Source organism: Pan troglodytes, chromosome 8 (assembly GCF_028858775.2).
Source record: "Pan troglodytes isolate AG18354 chromosome 8, NHGRI_mPanTro3-v2.0_pri, whole genome shotgun sequence".
Classification (NCBI taxonomy): Eukaryota; Metazoa; Chordata; class Mammalia; order Primates; family Hominidae; genus Pan; species Pan troglodytes.
In genome coordinates, this window is record NC_072406.2 from 124,769,682 (window position 1) to 124,783,161 (window position 13,480).

Sequence of the window (13,480 nt, forward strand, 5' to 3'; positions counted from 1 at the left end):
CATGATAGCGAGGGAGTTAGTTATCGCGACATCAGGTTGTTTAAAAGTGGGTAGCACCTTCCCCTCACTCTCTTGGTCCTGCTCCTGCCCTGTAAGCCATGCCCGCCCACCCTTCGCTTTCCGTCATGACTGAAAGCTCCCTGAGGCCTCCCCGGAAGAAGAAGCCACTATGCTTCCTGTTCAGCCTGCAGAACTGTGAGACAGTTAAACCCCTTTTCTGTCTCAGGGGTTTACTTTATAGGAATGTGAGAACAGACTAATACAATCCTTTAGGTAAAAACTTTGTGTTTCTTTCAGCTCAAATATAGCAGCATGTATGTGTAAGGCCTGTTCTCTTCCTGTATCCATTGTCCTATATTTTTCAGGCTTAATAACTACTTTTTTCATTTATTCAGTATATCTATACTTTCTTCTCCTATTTTAACCCAGGTATCTTCTTTCTTTCTGTGTGCTCAGAAGAGTCAAGATATATAAAAATACTATATAAAACATAACATTTTAAATTTATGAGTCAGTGTAAACATTTGTCCAGGCTTTGAGTTGGGGTACAAATTAGATTTTTTTTAATATAAGAGGTATAAGAAGGCAGTAACTTCTTCCAGATGAATTCTAAATATTTTGTATGAATCAAAAATTACTCCTTGCCATCCCCCACCTCACACATATATAATATACAAAAATTAAATCAAAATGGATCAAAGACCCAAGTCTAAGAACTAAAACTATAAAACTCTTAGAAGAAAATATAGGGACAAATCTTCATTGGCATGAAGTTGGCAATGGATACTTAGGTATGACACCAAAAGCACAAGCAACAGAAGAAGAAAACAGATTAGACTTTATGAAAGTTAAAAACTTTTATATATCAAAGAACACTATATTGTGTGTGTGTGTGTGTGTGTGTATATATATATGCCTTAAAACAGAACAACAACAAGATGTGTAGTATTAGGATGCCTTGTCCTCCACATTGTAATGCATGTTTGTTTTCTTTTTAATTTGTTTTTGTTGTTGTTAATGCAAAGATCAAAGGCCTAGGAGTTGGGAGACTTAGGATCATGGTTGCAGCTCTGTGGGTAATGAGCAACATGATCTGGGTGATCTTGGAGATCTCCACCTCCCAACTTCCTGCATTCTAGTTTGCTCATTTGTTCTATTACTTTATTTTTTTTTTTTTTTTCCCCAGAGACAGGGTCTCACTCTGTCACCCAGGCTGGAGTGCAGTGGCACAGTCATAGCTCACTGCAGCCTCAATCTCCTGACCTCAAGTGATCTTCCCGCCTTAGCCTCCCAAGAAACTGATACCACAGGCATGCCCCACCACGCCCAGCTAATTTTTACTTTTTTAAGAGATGGTGATCTCACTATGTTGCTCAGGATGGTCTCAAACTCCTGGCCTCAAGTGATCCTCCCAGCTGAGCCTCCCAAAGCACCGGTATTACAAGCATGAGCTACCACACCCAGCTCATTTGTGCCATTACTTTTACAGCCCACATTTGTTCTAAAAATCTTTGATTCTATTGTTACAAATTTATAAAGGACTTGACCATATTTTTAAGTTGAATGGTTCCAGTGAACAAAAATTTCCTGAGCACCTGCATATGTCCTGTACTGCCTCTTAAAATGTGGCATATACTGAGAGGAATGAGACATGGCCTCATCTTTAAAGTCATTTACAGTCTATTAGAGAAGAATATATAAGCAAAGAGTCACAAACATCTATTCCTACGGCAGCCAAGCAGGGAACAGAAATGAGTGAAACAGGCCAGTGGGGAGGTGGCAAACTGGATAGTACCTGGCTGTTCTAAAGAGAGAAGCTATAACTCAGTTCCAGCCTGTGTTTACCAAGTGGGAATGGGGACTCACTGTTGCCAGATATTCCAAATTTCAAAAGAAACTAGAAGTTTATCATTTTATATGAAACCTCCTGTTTAAAAAAATTTTTCCTGTGATTGCCAACTGGTTCAAAAATGCTTAAAATAGTCTTTCATAAAAGCAAAAGATGTTTGCTAGCCACGTAAGTCCTGTGGTCCACCCAATAGTGACTTCTCAAACATGTAATTAAAATGCTATACATTTAGTGATAGCAATGTGTGCAGAGTTCACAAAGAGTACAAATAGTGATTAACTCGGCTCAGAATGATTTCTAAAAAGCCTTTCTAATTACTTTCTAATCACTTCTCAATTCTTTAAGCACTTTTTGTTTTTTTAGAATGAGTAATTCATTTACCCTGGAGAGCTGGATGACGCTGAACACGTCTCCCTTGTCTGTTAAGTAAATACGTGTTTGGTAAATTCCACAAGTGAGCCTTTGGAATGTGTTTTGACAGTTTTGCCCATTCAGGTTTTCTGCTGCTTCATCTCCTGGCTTTTTACAGGCTTTATTGAATTGTGAAAAAGGGATGTCCTTCCTGCTGCTCAAGTCTCATTTTATAGAATAGAATGGATTCATTCTCATTTTTGAATGGAGCTGTAATTAACATGGTTCCTTTTGTTTAACAACCTCAATTTACATAGTACCTGCTCATTCCGGAGCATCGTTACTGGTAGCACAGCTTCATTGACTGATGTCTGAGGGCCCTGGGAATAGTGTTTGTTAATTATCTGCAGCAAACCAGGTAACTAAAGGGAGGTTCTGCTACTATGACTTTGATGAAAGTAGCACAAATGTTTTTTTAATTGCTTAATGATAGATTTGATCATCTTAAAGCAAAATAGAATACATACTCAGCTACTGAGAAGGTAGTGTTAAAACATAATTGCTTAAACACAAACATACACGCACGCAGACACACACACACAGGCGCACGCGCGTGCATAGGCCCTGCATGGTCTTTTGCTGTATTTCTTTAAGAATATGTTAAGTTTACCTTCAGTTGAGATGAATGTATAATTTTTTAAAATAATGTCATCATCAAAGTGCCTGTAAATATTTTATGGTACATAGTAAATGCTAATGTCCTCAGAGGCCAAGGAGGCTACTGTATGAAGCAGTCTAATGTTGGGGACTTAGGCAAAATGGAAACAATATGATCTGCTTAAAAGCATTTAAATTTCTATTGTTTTGGGTTTTTTAAAACGTTATTCTGGGGGCAGGATGGGAATACATCTGTGGGCCTTATTTGGCCCCGTGCTCTAGTTTTCTTATATGCTCTCTGGAGTCACTGAATTCTAATTTGTTGTTGTTGTTGTTGTTTTTGAGACAGAGTCTCACTCTGTCACCCAGGTTGGAGTGCGGTGGCATGATCTCGGCACACTGCAACCTCTGCCTCCCAGGTTCAAGCGATTCTCCTGCCTCAGCCTCCTGAGTAGCTGGAACTACAGGCGCACGCCACCATGCCCAGCTAATTTTTGTGTTTCTAGTAGAGAGGGGTTTCACCCTGTTGGCCAGGATGATCTCGATCTCTTGACCTTGTGATCCACCCTCCTCGGCCTCCCAAAGTGCTGGGATTACAGGCGTGAGCCACCATGCCCGGCCCAAGTTCTAATATTTTAAAGCCAAGTGGCACTAAAGATCATCTAGTCTAAGAGTCTCATTTTACATTTAAGGAAACTGAGGCCCAGAGAAAGGGAATGTTTTACCTAAATTAAACCTCAAGTGAATACTTCTTGATTTCTTTCAGTTTGCCTTAAAGACAAAGGAATTTGGAGATCATTTTAGAGTTGGTTGTATTTCTGCATTCTCCAATGCAGTGACCGCTAACCACATGTAGGTACTGAGCACTTGAAATATGGATAGTGCTACTGAGGAACTAAAGTCTTATTTTATTTTATTAATTGAAATTTAAATAGCCCCATGTGGCTGGTGGGTACTGTGTTATATTGCAGAAAGAAACTCAGAAATTAAGGTTTTTATCCCTAATTTGTTACAGCCTACCTTAAATAAATATGCTACTTTACATATAACTCAAGAGCCAGTCAACAGAATACTTCTGTTTACCTCCTCTTCATCTTTTGTGCTAGTTTTCATACATTTCGCTTCTGCATGTTATCACTATTTTTATTTTAAACGGTTACTTTGAAAGAATATAAGAGAAAAAGAAGTGTTTTTATTTTTATTTACTTATTTATTTATTTTTGAGACAGGGTCTCAGTCTGTCACCCAGGCCGGAGTGCAGTGGCATGATCTTGCCTCATTGCAACCTCCGCCTCCTGGGTTCAAGTGATTCTCCCACCTCAGCCTCCCAAGTAGCTGGGACTACAGGCATGTGCCACCACACACGGCTAAGTTTTTATACTTTTTGCTAGAGATGGGGTTTCACCAAGTTGGCCAGGTTGGTCTCGAACTTCTGACCTCAAGTGATCCGCCCTCCTCGGCCTCCTAAAGTGCTGAGATTATAGGCACATACCATCACCTGGCTAATTTTTGTATTTTTAGTAGAGACAGGGTTTTGCCATGTTGGCCAGGCTGATCCAGAACTCCTGGCCTCAAGTGATTCACCCACCTCAACCTCCCAAAGTGCTGAGATTACAGGCATGAGCCACGCACCTGGCCTGCTTTTATACTTATCCACAGATTTACCATTTCTGGTGTTCATCATTCTTTCTTGTACATTCAGGTTTCCATCTAGTGTCATTTGCCTTCAGCCTGAATTATTTCCCTTAACATTACCTGCAGCTTAGTTCTGCTGGGTAATATTTTTTGGTTATCAAAGAGTATTTTTATTTCATCTTAATTTTTGAAGGCTATTATTGCTGGACGTGGAATAATAGAATGACCTTTTATTTTTTCTTTTAGCACCTTGGAAAGTTGTTCCATTGTGTGTTTGTATTGTTTCTGATGAAAATTCAGGCTTCATTCTTATTATTGTTCTCCTGAATGTATCTTTTTTTTCTGCTGTTAAGTTTTTTTTTTTTTTTTTTTTGAGAGGAAGTCTAGCTCTGTCACCCAGGCTGGAGTGCAGTGGCACAATCTCGACTCACTGCAACCACCACCTCTCAGGTTCAAGTAATTCTCCTGCCTCAGTCTCCTGAGTAGAGTAGCTGGGACTACAGCACCCACCACCACACCCAGCTAATTTTTGTATTTTTAGTAGATACAGTGTTTCGCCATGTTGACCAGGCTGGTCTTGAACTCCTGACCTCAGGTGATCCACCTGCCTTGGCCTCCCAAACTGCTGGGATTACAGGCATGAGCCACTGCACCCAGCCAAGATTTTAAATTTATCTTTAGTTTTCAGAAATTGGACTGTGACATGAGTAGGTGTGGTTTTTATTTATTTCTCTTGCTCAGAGGTTGTTAAACTTCTTTGATCTGTGGATCGGCTTTTTACAAAAATACAGATTGGAAAAGTTTGACTGTTAGTTCTTCAGATATTTATTCATACCATTTTTTGTCTCTAATAATCTCTTTTTCTGGGAGTCTAATAACATGTATGTAAGACCACTTGTTATAACCTCACAAGTTATTGATGCTATGTTCATTTTTTTAACTTTTTTTCCTCCTTCAGTTTGGATAATTTCTATTAACTATGTTCATGTTCAGTGATCCTTTATTCTATAGCGAAGGATATTCTATGTGGTATACCTAGTGAATTAATTTCAAATGTCATATTTTTATTCTACAATTTTATTTGGTTTCTTTTTAGAATTTCCATTTGTTTCTTGATAAACTCGTATTTTCACCGATTATGTTTACCTTTTCCTATAAATTCTTTAACACAATTATAATAGTTCTAAAATCTTTATGTGCTAACTGTAGTGACTAGGATCTATTGGTATACTCATATAGACTGTATTTTCTCTTGATTATTCTTTTTTCCTGTTTTTTTGCTTGTCACAATTTTATAGTATTCCACACACTGTATAAAAAAGAACAAGGGAATCTGAAATATAACATCCTGGGTTTGTTTTTTTCTGAAAACATTTGACACTGTCTTGTATTTAGATAATAGAAGGAGCCAATTCTCCCAAAAGTTGAGTTGGTGCTGAGCTGAAGCTGTAATAAGATTGGATTCATCCGTGATTAATGCACTCCCAACCTGTGTTTATGCTTCTTCTTACAAACAAACAAACAAACAAACAAAACATATTGTCAATGTTTGAGCTGGAGTTGGTTGATCTGCAGTTTCAGATATTTTTTGGTTCACCTTTAGACTCAACTCTGACGGCGTCTTAAAATATAAGCACACAAGAATGTGTGGGAATATGTGATTTCTCTTTACTGACGAGCTCCTTCTTTATTCCCTCTTATTTGGCAAATTTGAAGGTTTGGGGAGAAACATCAGACCAAGCAATTTGTTTTTGTGTTTAGAGTTCATCTAGATTCCATTCTGTTTTGTAAGCCTACATCATCATTTAAAGTTTGACTGATTTCTCTCATCCCTATAAATTCTATCTATGGCAGGCTCATTCTCAGAGCAGGTACTTGGCCTATATCGAAGTTGGTATCAAAGTTGCCACAACTGTTTGCTCCTTCATGAAGTACTTGTTTCTCTCTAGAATTCATCAGAGCTTCTTTGCATCTACTTACTTCTTCCAGAAAAGTTTAGTAATTATTTTGTCTGGGTTTTTCTTGTTTCCATGGGAATGGTAATTTGCATCTTTCTGTGGCATCTTTCTACATCCTAACTGGAAGCAGAAGTTCCTCACATGTCTTAGGTTGTCAAATAATGATGTTGAAAGAACTCTCTTTTCCATTGTGATATTTTTCCAGATATCAGAAATTCAAAAGGCTCTTCATGCCTGAGTAACATCAATACAGAGGATAACCTAGCTATTCAGGGCATGATAGCTGAGTCAGTGCCCAGGAAGCTATGCTAAATGCCAAAGAGTGACTGACCCAACCACTCCATGATCAGATCCCTCCTGAGAAAGCTGTGTGTCAATCCCTCTGCTTCCTGAAGCAGCACGTTTTCTACCTTTATTAGACTCCGTGGCCAGAAGTTCCCAAGTCATGTCCAAAATTCAGTGCTCCAATTTGTTAGGAAATATTACTTCAAGGTTTTTCATCTGGTTGGTGTTCTGCAATACATATATGAAAACACACGCTTCAGCATAGCTCTTTTGCAGAACTCCTGCACTTCACAAAAGTCCTTATATGCAAACAATAGTTGTGTAACTGTGAATGCCTTTTATCTGATACTAAAATTGTTGGTGAAGTTTTCAAGTACCAGAAGATACCCTTACCTTCTCTTAGTTCTTTAAAGACCCAACTTGCTGTTTTCACTTTTTAAAATAATTTGCTGGATACCACATTCTTAACAAAGTTTATGAAAAGAAAAATAAATATAGGTGTGCTGAGGAATAATCACTGTCTTCTGGAGAGTGTCCTGCATATTCCAAATGACTGATTTTTAAAAATGTTTTGAATGTATCAAATGGGACATTTCCTGGTGAATTAGATTTGAGGCTCCTTCCCTTTCAGCCAGTTTATAACATGATGTGAGCTTCAGTCAGTCCTAACTTCTTATAGAGAATATTTTAATCTGCTCACCTCCAAAATACAGGTCTTATAAGTTTTTTTTTAAAAAAAGAGTTCATGTTAGTCTTATGTTAGACTTATACTGTTGTTCAGATGGTATTATTATTTTATGAGTGGAGAGACATGATGCTTTCAGTGATATAAGCTCTTCAAACTAAGTCTTATTTTCGTGATGTCAGGCCAGTCCTTTAGGAAGTATCTTGCTAGATTTAAAGTTACCTGATTCTTTCTCAATTTCTTTATGAGGCAGGAAAGTATTCAATGGCTGTTGTGTATATCTTCCAAAAGATTGAAAAGTAAAGGAAATGTTAGCCAAAAACCCTTTTGCACGTGTGTTTCTCTATAAAAAGGGGCTATGGATCAAGGATATGATTGACTCTGGGTAACTGTAAAAATGAAAATTCATTTTATGTGTTTGAGAGCTCTACTCCCAGGATGATTCCCAGGGCCACTGTGGAAAGGAGAGAAGTAGAGGAAGGAGCTCTTCCTTCCAGGAATTCGTTTATCATGCTCATACTGACATAGAGAATTCCAGCATACACCATCAGTTTTCATTGCCTTGTTATGCTTCCCATTGTTTCTTAATCTCAAGAAGACCCTCGCAGTCAACAAGTATAATATTTATAAAATTTATGATTTCTCAAATTATTTCAAGAGCAGCAGTATGGCTGTTCCATTCTTAAGGCCCTACGGAAGTTAAAGAACTGAAAATTTAAGTATCACGTCTGCCATTGGCTTAGGCCTCCGAGCTTGTGTTCTTTCTATTATGGTGTTTTTGGTGAATGCTTACATCTTCAGTTAAATTATTCAAGAAAAATAAACCTAACAATGTTTCTAATTATTTAATGAAATAATCGCTAAACCCAAGACAGTCTATATTTAAAAAATCCCCTCTAATTTGTTGTCTTGTTTTGTTTTGGTTCAACTAGAAGAGTGGGCCCCACAGTGGGAAAAAAAAAAAAAAAAAAGCCCACATAAGTTTATTTACATGAATTTTTTTTCATTCCGTAATAGTAATCATTGTGATATATTTGGCCTGAAATTTTCTATATTAGAGCATTAAAATGGAAGATAGCAAGTAAGAAATGAAAAAAGAATTGTGTTTCCAGCAGTGCATGGCATTTGGGTGTTAGGACCGGGATGCATACGCTCTTGCCAATATCTCTTCTCTTGCTAGATCGAGTTAGTACTTGGGATGCTGAGCTATGTCTAGGGAGGCAAGGAGATTGTGGGAGTGGTTTATAACTCCTGAAAAGACCCAAATCTTTACTTCCTGTTTGTTGATTCCTTCAGTAGCAGACTGTAGATCCACTCAGAGTAGAGTTTTCCCCTCGGCGAACCTGATAGAAGGATGAATCTATTACCTGCTTTCTGATGTTGACTTCTCCAGTGCTACACTGGATGGGCTTTAAGAGCAAGAATAGGTCGCAAACTTTATGCATACTTTATTTAATTCTTTTATTTCTTCATTCTTTCCACAGATACTTACTGGGGATATGATACTGGCCACAGACACAATAGTAATAACGTATTTCCTCTTCATTTTAGATTACATGTTATAATACCATCAGTCTGAACAGGAGAAAATCTGATATAAATAGTATTTTGCTGAAATAATTGCAGTGTTCATGGTGCTCATATATATTAAAAGTTTTAAGTGAAAAAATGAATTATAATTGCTATATTATGTTGATAAAAGAAATCCAATGGAATAGTAATAACAGTATGACAAAATTGAATATTGTGCAAGAAAAGAAAAAAATTCAACTTCAGTTGTTTCCTCCTTCTCCATTATTGATATCATCTTCCACTGCTGTGATGCTTCCACTGGGAGCCACATATCTTACCCAATTTTACCTTAAGGATAAATTGTATGGGGTTAATAATAAAGAGCTGGAATAAGTCTAAGAGGAGCTACTATACTGGGAAAGAATGTTAAGAATTTGTATGCTGTCAAAAATATATTTATGATAGTGTATGTAACTGTTTTCTATGAGTTGGATTTTCTGTCATGAAAGGAATATGCAGTGCTTTTTCTGATGTGCTTTGAAACACAAATTCTTCCGTTAACACTTGTCTGTAACTCTTCTGTAACACTTCTTTAACTGCTTGTTCCTCACTGCTGGCATGGAAGCTCCATGAGTGCAAACACTTGATGTTGTTTCCTGGCCATATCCCTGGCACCTGTACCTGGCACACAGTGGGGATTCAATGATTCTTTGTTGAATGCTCTGAATCTTACATACTGTATCATGACATGCCTTTATGTGGTACCCTATAGCTTCCACAACATTTTTACTTAGGCTACCTCATTGGATCATAACATCAACTTGGTGAGAAAGGCAGGACAGATATTTTATCCTGTGAATAAGATTTTAGCTCAAATGGGCTACAACAGGACTAAGATAGGAGAGTGGCAAAATCATAGTAGTCCAATGATGTTCTTATATCAATCAATTATCATTCAATAAATGCTTATTATTGTTGTAGGCCAGTCACTGTGCTAAATATTGCAACTGAATTACCTTATTGAACTCTTACAACAATCTCATGATATAGTACTATTATTATTATTATACCCATTTATGGATAAACTGAGGCACAGTGAAGTTAGCCACACAGCTAGTAAGGGCCAGCACTGGGATTTTGGGTCAGGCAGTGTGAGTTCACAGCCAAAGCTCTCAATGTGGCCTAACTACTGCTCTACATTTTTAGGGTGTCCTTTAAAAAAAAAAGTCTAGCAGTGTACATATATGAGCCAAATAACTACCATGGTAACTTCTTACTAACATCATTAAATTACTTGTTATTATTATAATAGATGCTTGTTTGAATGCTTATATGTTTATAAGCCAGAGATGATTGTTGTTATAGGTATGAGTAAAGAGACAATGCAAGAGGGAAAAGGAGAGAGAGATGTAGAACAAGGTAGTCAGATATTGCCAAGATTGTAAGAGAGGCATCCTTCTAGTATGGAGTAAGTCACCTCCCAGGTAATGGGGAATGAGTCTGAAAATGATTTATTCAAGGCAGCTGGTTATTTATGATGTCAAGCCATACCTACTGTCTTCTAAAAGGGTCTACGGCTGGAGAAGAGACTGCCTAGTGTCAACCAAATAAGATGATCATGGCAAGAGAAAACCTCATTAGAACTCAGCAATGTGACTTTTTAAAGAATGTTCTAAATTGCCTATAACAGTATAAGGGTTTCAAAGTTCTGGGGTGAAAACACTGTCTCCAGCATGAGCTCTCTTCAACTACTTGAGAAGAAATGCACCTCACCTTGAGTTGACTCAAGTACCTACAGCCACTGATAACACATTAAATGAGCCCTTGCCTTGAAGAGAGCAAAAGCCTAGAGATAGTTCACTACCAATAAGCTACAGTAGGTGAGCATATGAGGATTACTTATGCAGGGTGAATACACTAAAATTAAAATTGTTCTAAATGGAGTCTGACATACATATGCAAAATGAAAGGGGAAAGGGAGAGCAGAATCATTAACATTACTAGTAACCTATAAAAACCAACAGCTAAATTCCATGATGACAAAATAGACTAATGGACCTCAGATCTTCTCCACCTTTGCTGATATTTGCTGGAGTGGCCTGGACAAGACATCATCTCTAAATCATTATTTTCATGTTGGTTATGTTCTATAGGTCAAATATCTAATTATGCCTAAGATAAATAGATAAATTTATCAAATACTGTTTATATTTTTCAAATACATGAATTGAAATATGTGTCTGATGTATAATGCATGCATGCAACTTTAACATTTTATGCCATTTTAGTATTTCTGAGATTTACTCTCATATGCACTCCAAGTCATTTTTCCTCACTCAAATTTTCTTTTCCGTAGAGCAAATTGGTCAGGAGATGTTGGAAAACCTTAGTCATGACAGAGAAAAGATACAGCGAGCACGTGAAAGAGTAAGTACAATTGATACAGTTTTTTCACATATTCAGTAAATGAAGACATAAATGAAAGGCATTGGGACATAAACAATAGCAATTAGGTAGATATATGTGTCTAAGGTGAAAGAGGGTATAAGGTCTGTGGAAAGGAAAAGAAAGAGGGTGAGATGGAGCAAATAGCAGCTGACTCTATGTCCCCATTCCAGAATGTTCCCAGGTAGGTATTTTATTTACTTCTTATAGAGGAGAAGGTCACTGAGGGAGATTTTGGAGTATGTTCATCTTTTAGAGTGAAAACTATAGAATTATTGGTGGTCATCTTTCCTCACTTCATTTTATTTTTGTTTATATGTTTTTAGGACTTTGCACATTCATAAGCTGGAGATGAATTACCAAATGTATATGAAACTTTTTCAGCCTGTGCTTTGCTTTTATATCCAGTTCTAGTATCCAGCTTAAAGCTCCCAAGATTACCTCTCACGTGTCATTCTCCAAATTTAAGAATTTTCCAAGTTTGTGTAGCTGTCAGAATGTATTTATTTTTGTGTTTTTGAACATTTTTATTGTTTGGATTTTCTATCATGAAATAAATTGTCGCTTGCCATGCACTTCAGAAATAATCTAATTGCATGAACTTCTGTTTTGTTTTGTTTCTTCTTGTAGCTTCGGGAAACAGATGCTAATTTGGGAAAAAGCTCCAGGATTCTGACAGGGATGTTGCGAAGGTAAGAGCAAGGTAGGGACATATCTTTCTCTCTGTCTGTTTTTTTAAAATACTATGTTTTCATTCAATTGCAGTGGGGCATATTACATGGTTTTGAGCTTCTGCTTTTAGTACCCTGTGCAGGATCCATTTGAAATAACAGAGCACTGATGTTAACTCTTGTTTGGACAGGGACACATACTAACACAGATTAGAGAGAAGGCTTGAGCTAGGGGGGTAACCTCAAGCTATGGAAAAAATTAGGGTTAGACATGAAGTATTTTTTCATAGCCTGAGGAAGTCCCCATGGGCAGCAGCAGGCTGATTTTATTTTCTATTTCGATGGCCTCCTTCTTATGGAGGGAATGCAGACCTACCATTTTCAGGAGCACATTTGCCATTAGCTTTGCTCTCTGTTGCCTTGTTTTCATTTCTTTAAGTGACGCTGTTTGGGGAAACATTTCCGTTTTATGTATATACTTAAAGATTATTTATAAAACATCAAGATTATCTGAATAATATGTGCTAAGAAACAAATGTTCATGTTTTATATGTGTAACTCTACCTTGATTGATGGAAAATATGCTAAATAGTATGAGAAAATAGATGAATGAATGTAGGTAATGTTCTTATAAGTACATTCAGCACGAAATTATTTCACATTCAGAATCTACCACATAAAAATATCATCTAGCACGACCATCAGTTTGGAACTGTGGATAGAAAAGTGAACGAGAAACATTGAGAATGGCCTCTGGAATGGCTTAACTGGAATTTTTAAGAAGGAAATCTTTATAGTTGATACTATAGAGACAACCATCTAAAAATAACTAAAGTCTTGTCTGATCACATATCCATATACAATAGTTTGCTAAAAGTATGTTTGCCGTGTTACAGACTTATTGCATAAGAACCAATCAAATGTCTAGTGGTTTGGTCTTCAAGGCTGATAAGATTTTCTAAGCAGCCTGACCAGTAGCAAGCCTAAAGTTCCTGGGACATTTCCAGCCAAGGCTAGTATAATGTGACATTTCCCCTCATTTCCTTGAACCCGACTCCCAACTCAGAATCATAAGCCATCAAATTCTGTGATTAAGAGTACTATGTAAATGGCCTAAGAAAAACTCAGAATTCAGAGAGAAGGGTAGTAGCAATTGAAAGGAATGCTTCAGTGCCTATAGACAATAAAAAAGAAAGGAAGGGGAGGTGAAAACCTCTGTTGCTTCCCTGGGAGGGCTCCTGCGTCGTGAGCTGTAACGAATATTCTGCATATGTCTCCATTTTGTCAAATCTCATTAAAGAGTCCTCCTGCTTTATGTCAATTGAGCTGTCCAGAAATCATTCATCATTTTTAGTGTAAAAAAAATGATGTGGTTATTTAAATAATATCATATTAATGTTAAAGTTCAGCTGTCATTTAATGGTATGGCTTA

The 13,480-nt window shown here is 37.2% G+C and overlaps 1 protein-coding gene across 15 annotated transcripts in view; it reads left to right on the plus strand.

Moving 5' to 3' along the window:
* The window catches only part of VTI1A (vesicle transport through interaction with t-SNAREs 1A), a 441,715-nt gene that overhangs the window by 210,139 nt on the left and 218,096 nt on the right, over positions 1-13,480 (plus strand). For 13 of the 15 annotated variants that reach the window (XM_001147118.8, XM_063781189.1, XM_063781188.1 and 10 more), the window contains 2 exons: positions 11,289-11,359; positions 12,008-12,069. In XM_001147118.8, coding sequence (XP_001147118.1) covers positions 11,289-11,359; positions 12,008-12,069 — 133 coding nt within the window. Of the gene's footprint in view, positions 1-11,288; positions 11,360-12,007; positions 12,081-13,480 lie in introns of all 15 variants that reach the window. The other 2 variants (XM_063781195.1, XM_009459248.4) reach the window with 1 other exon arrangement.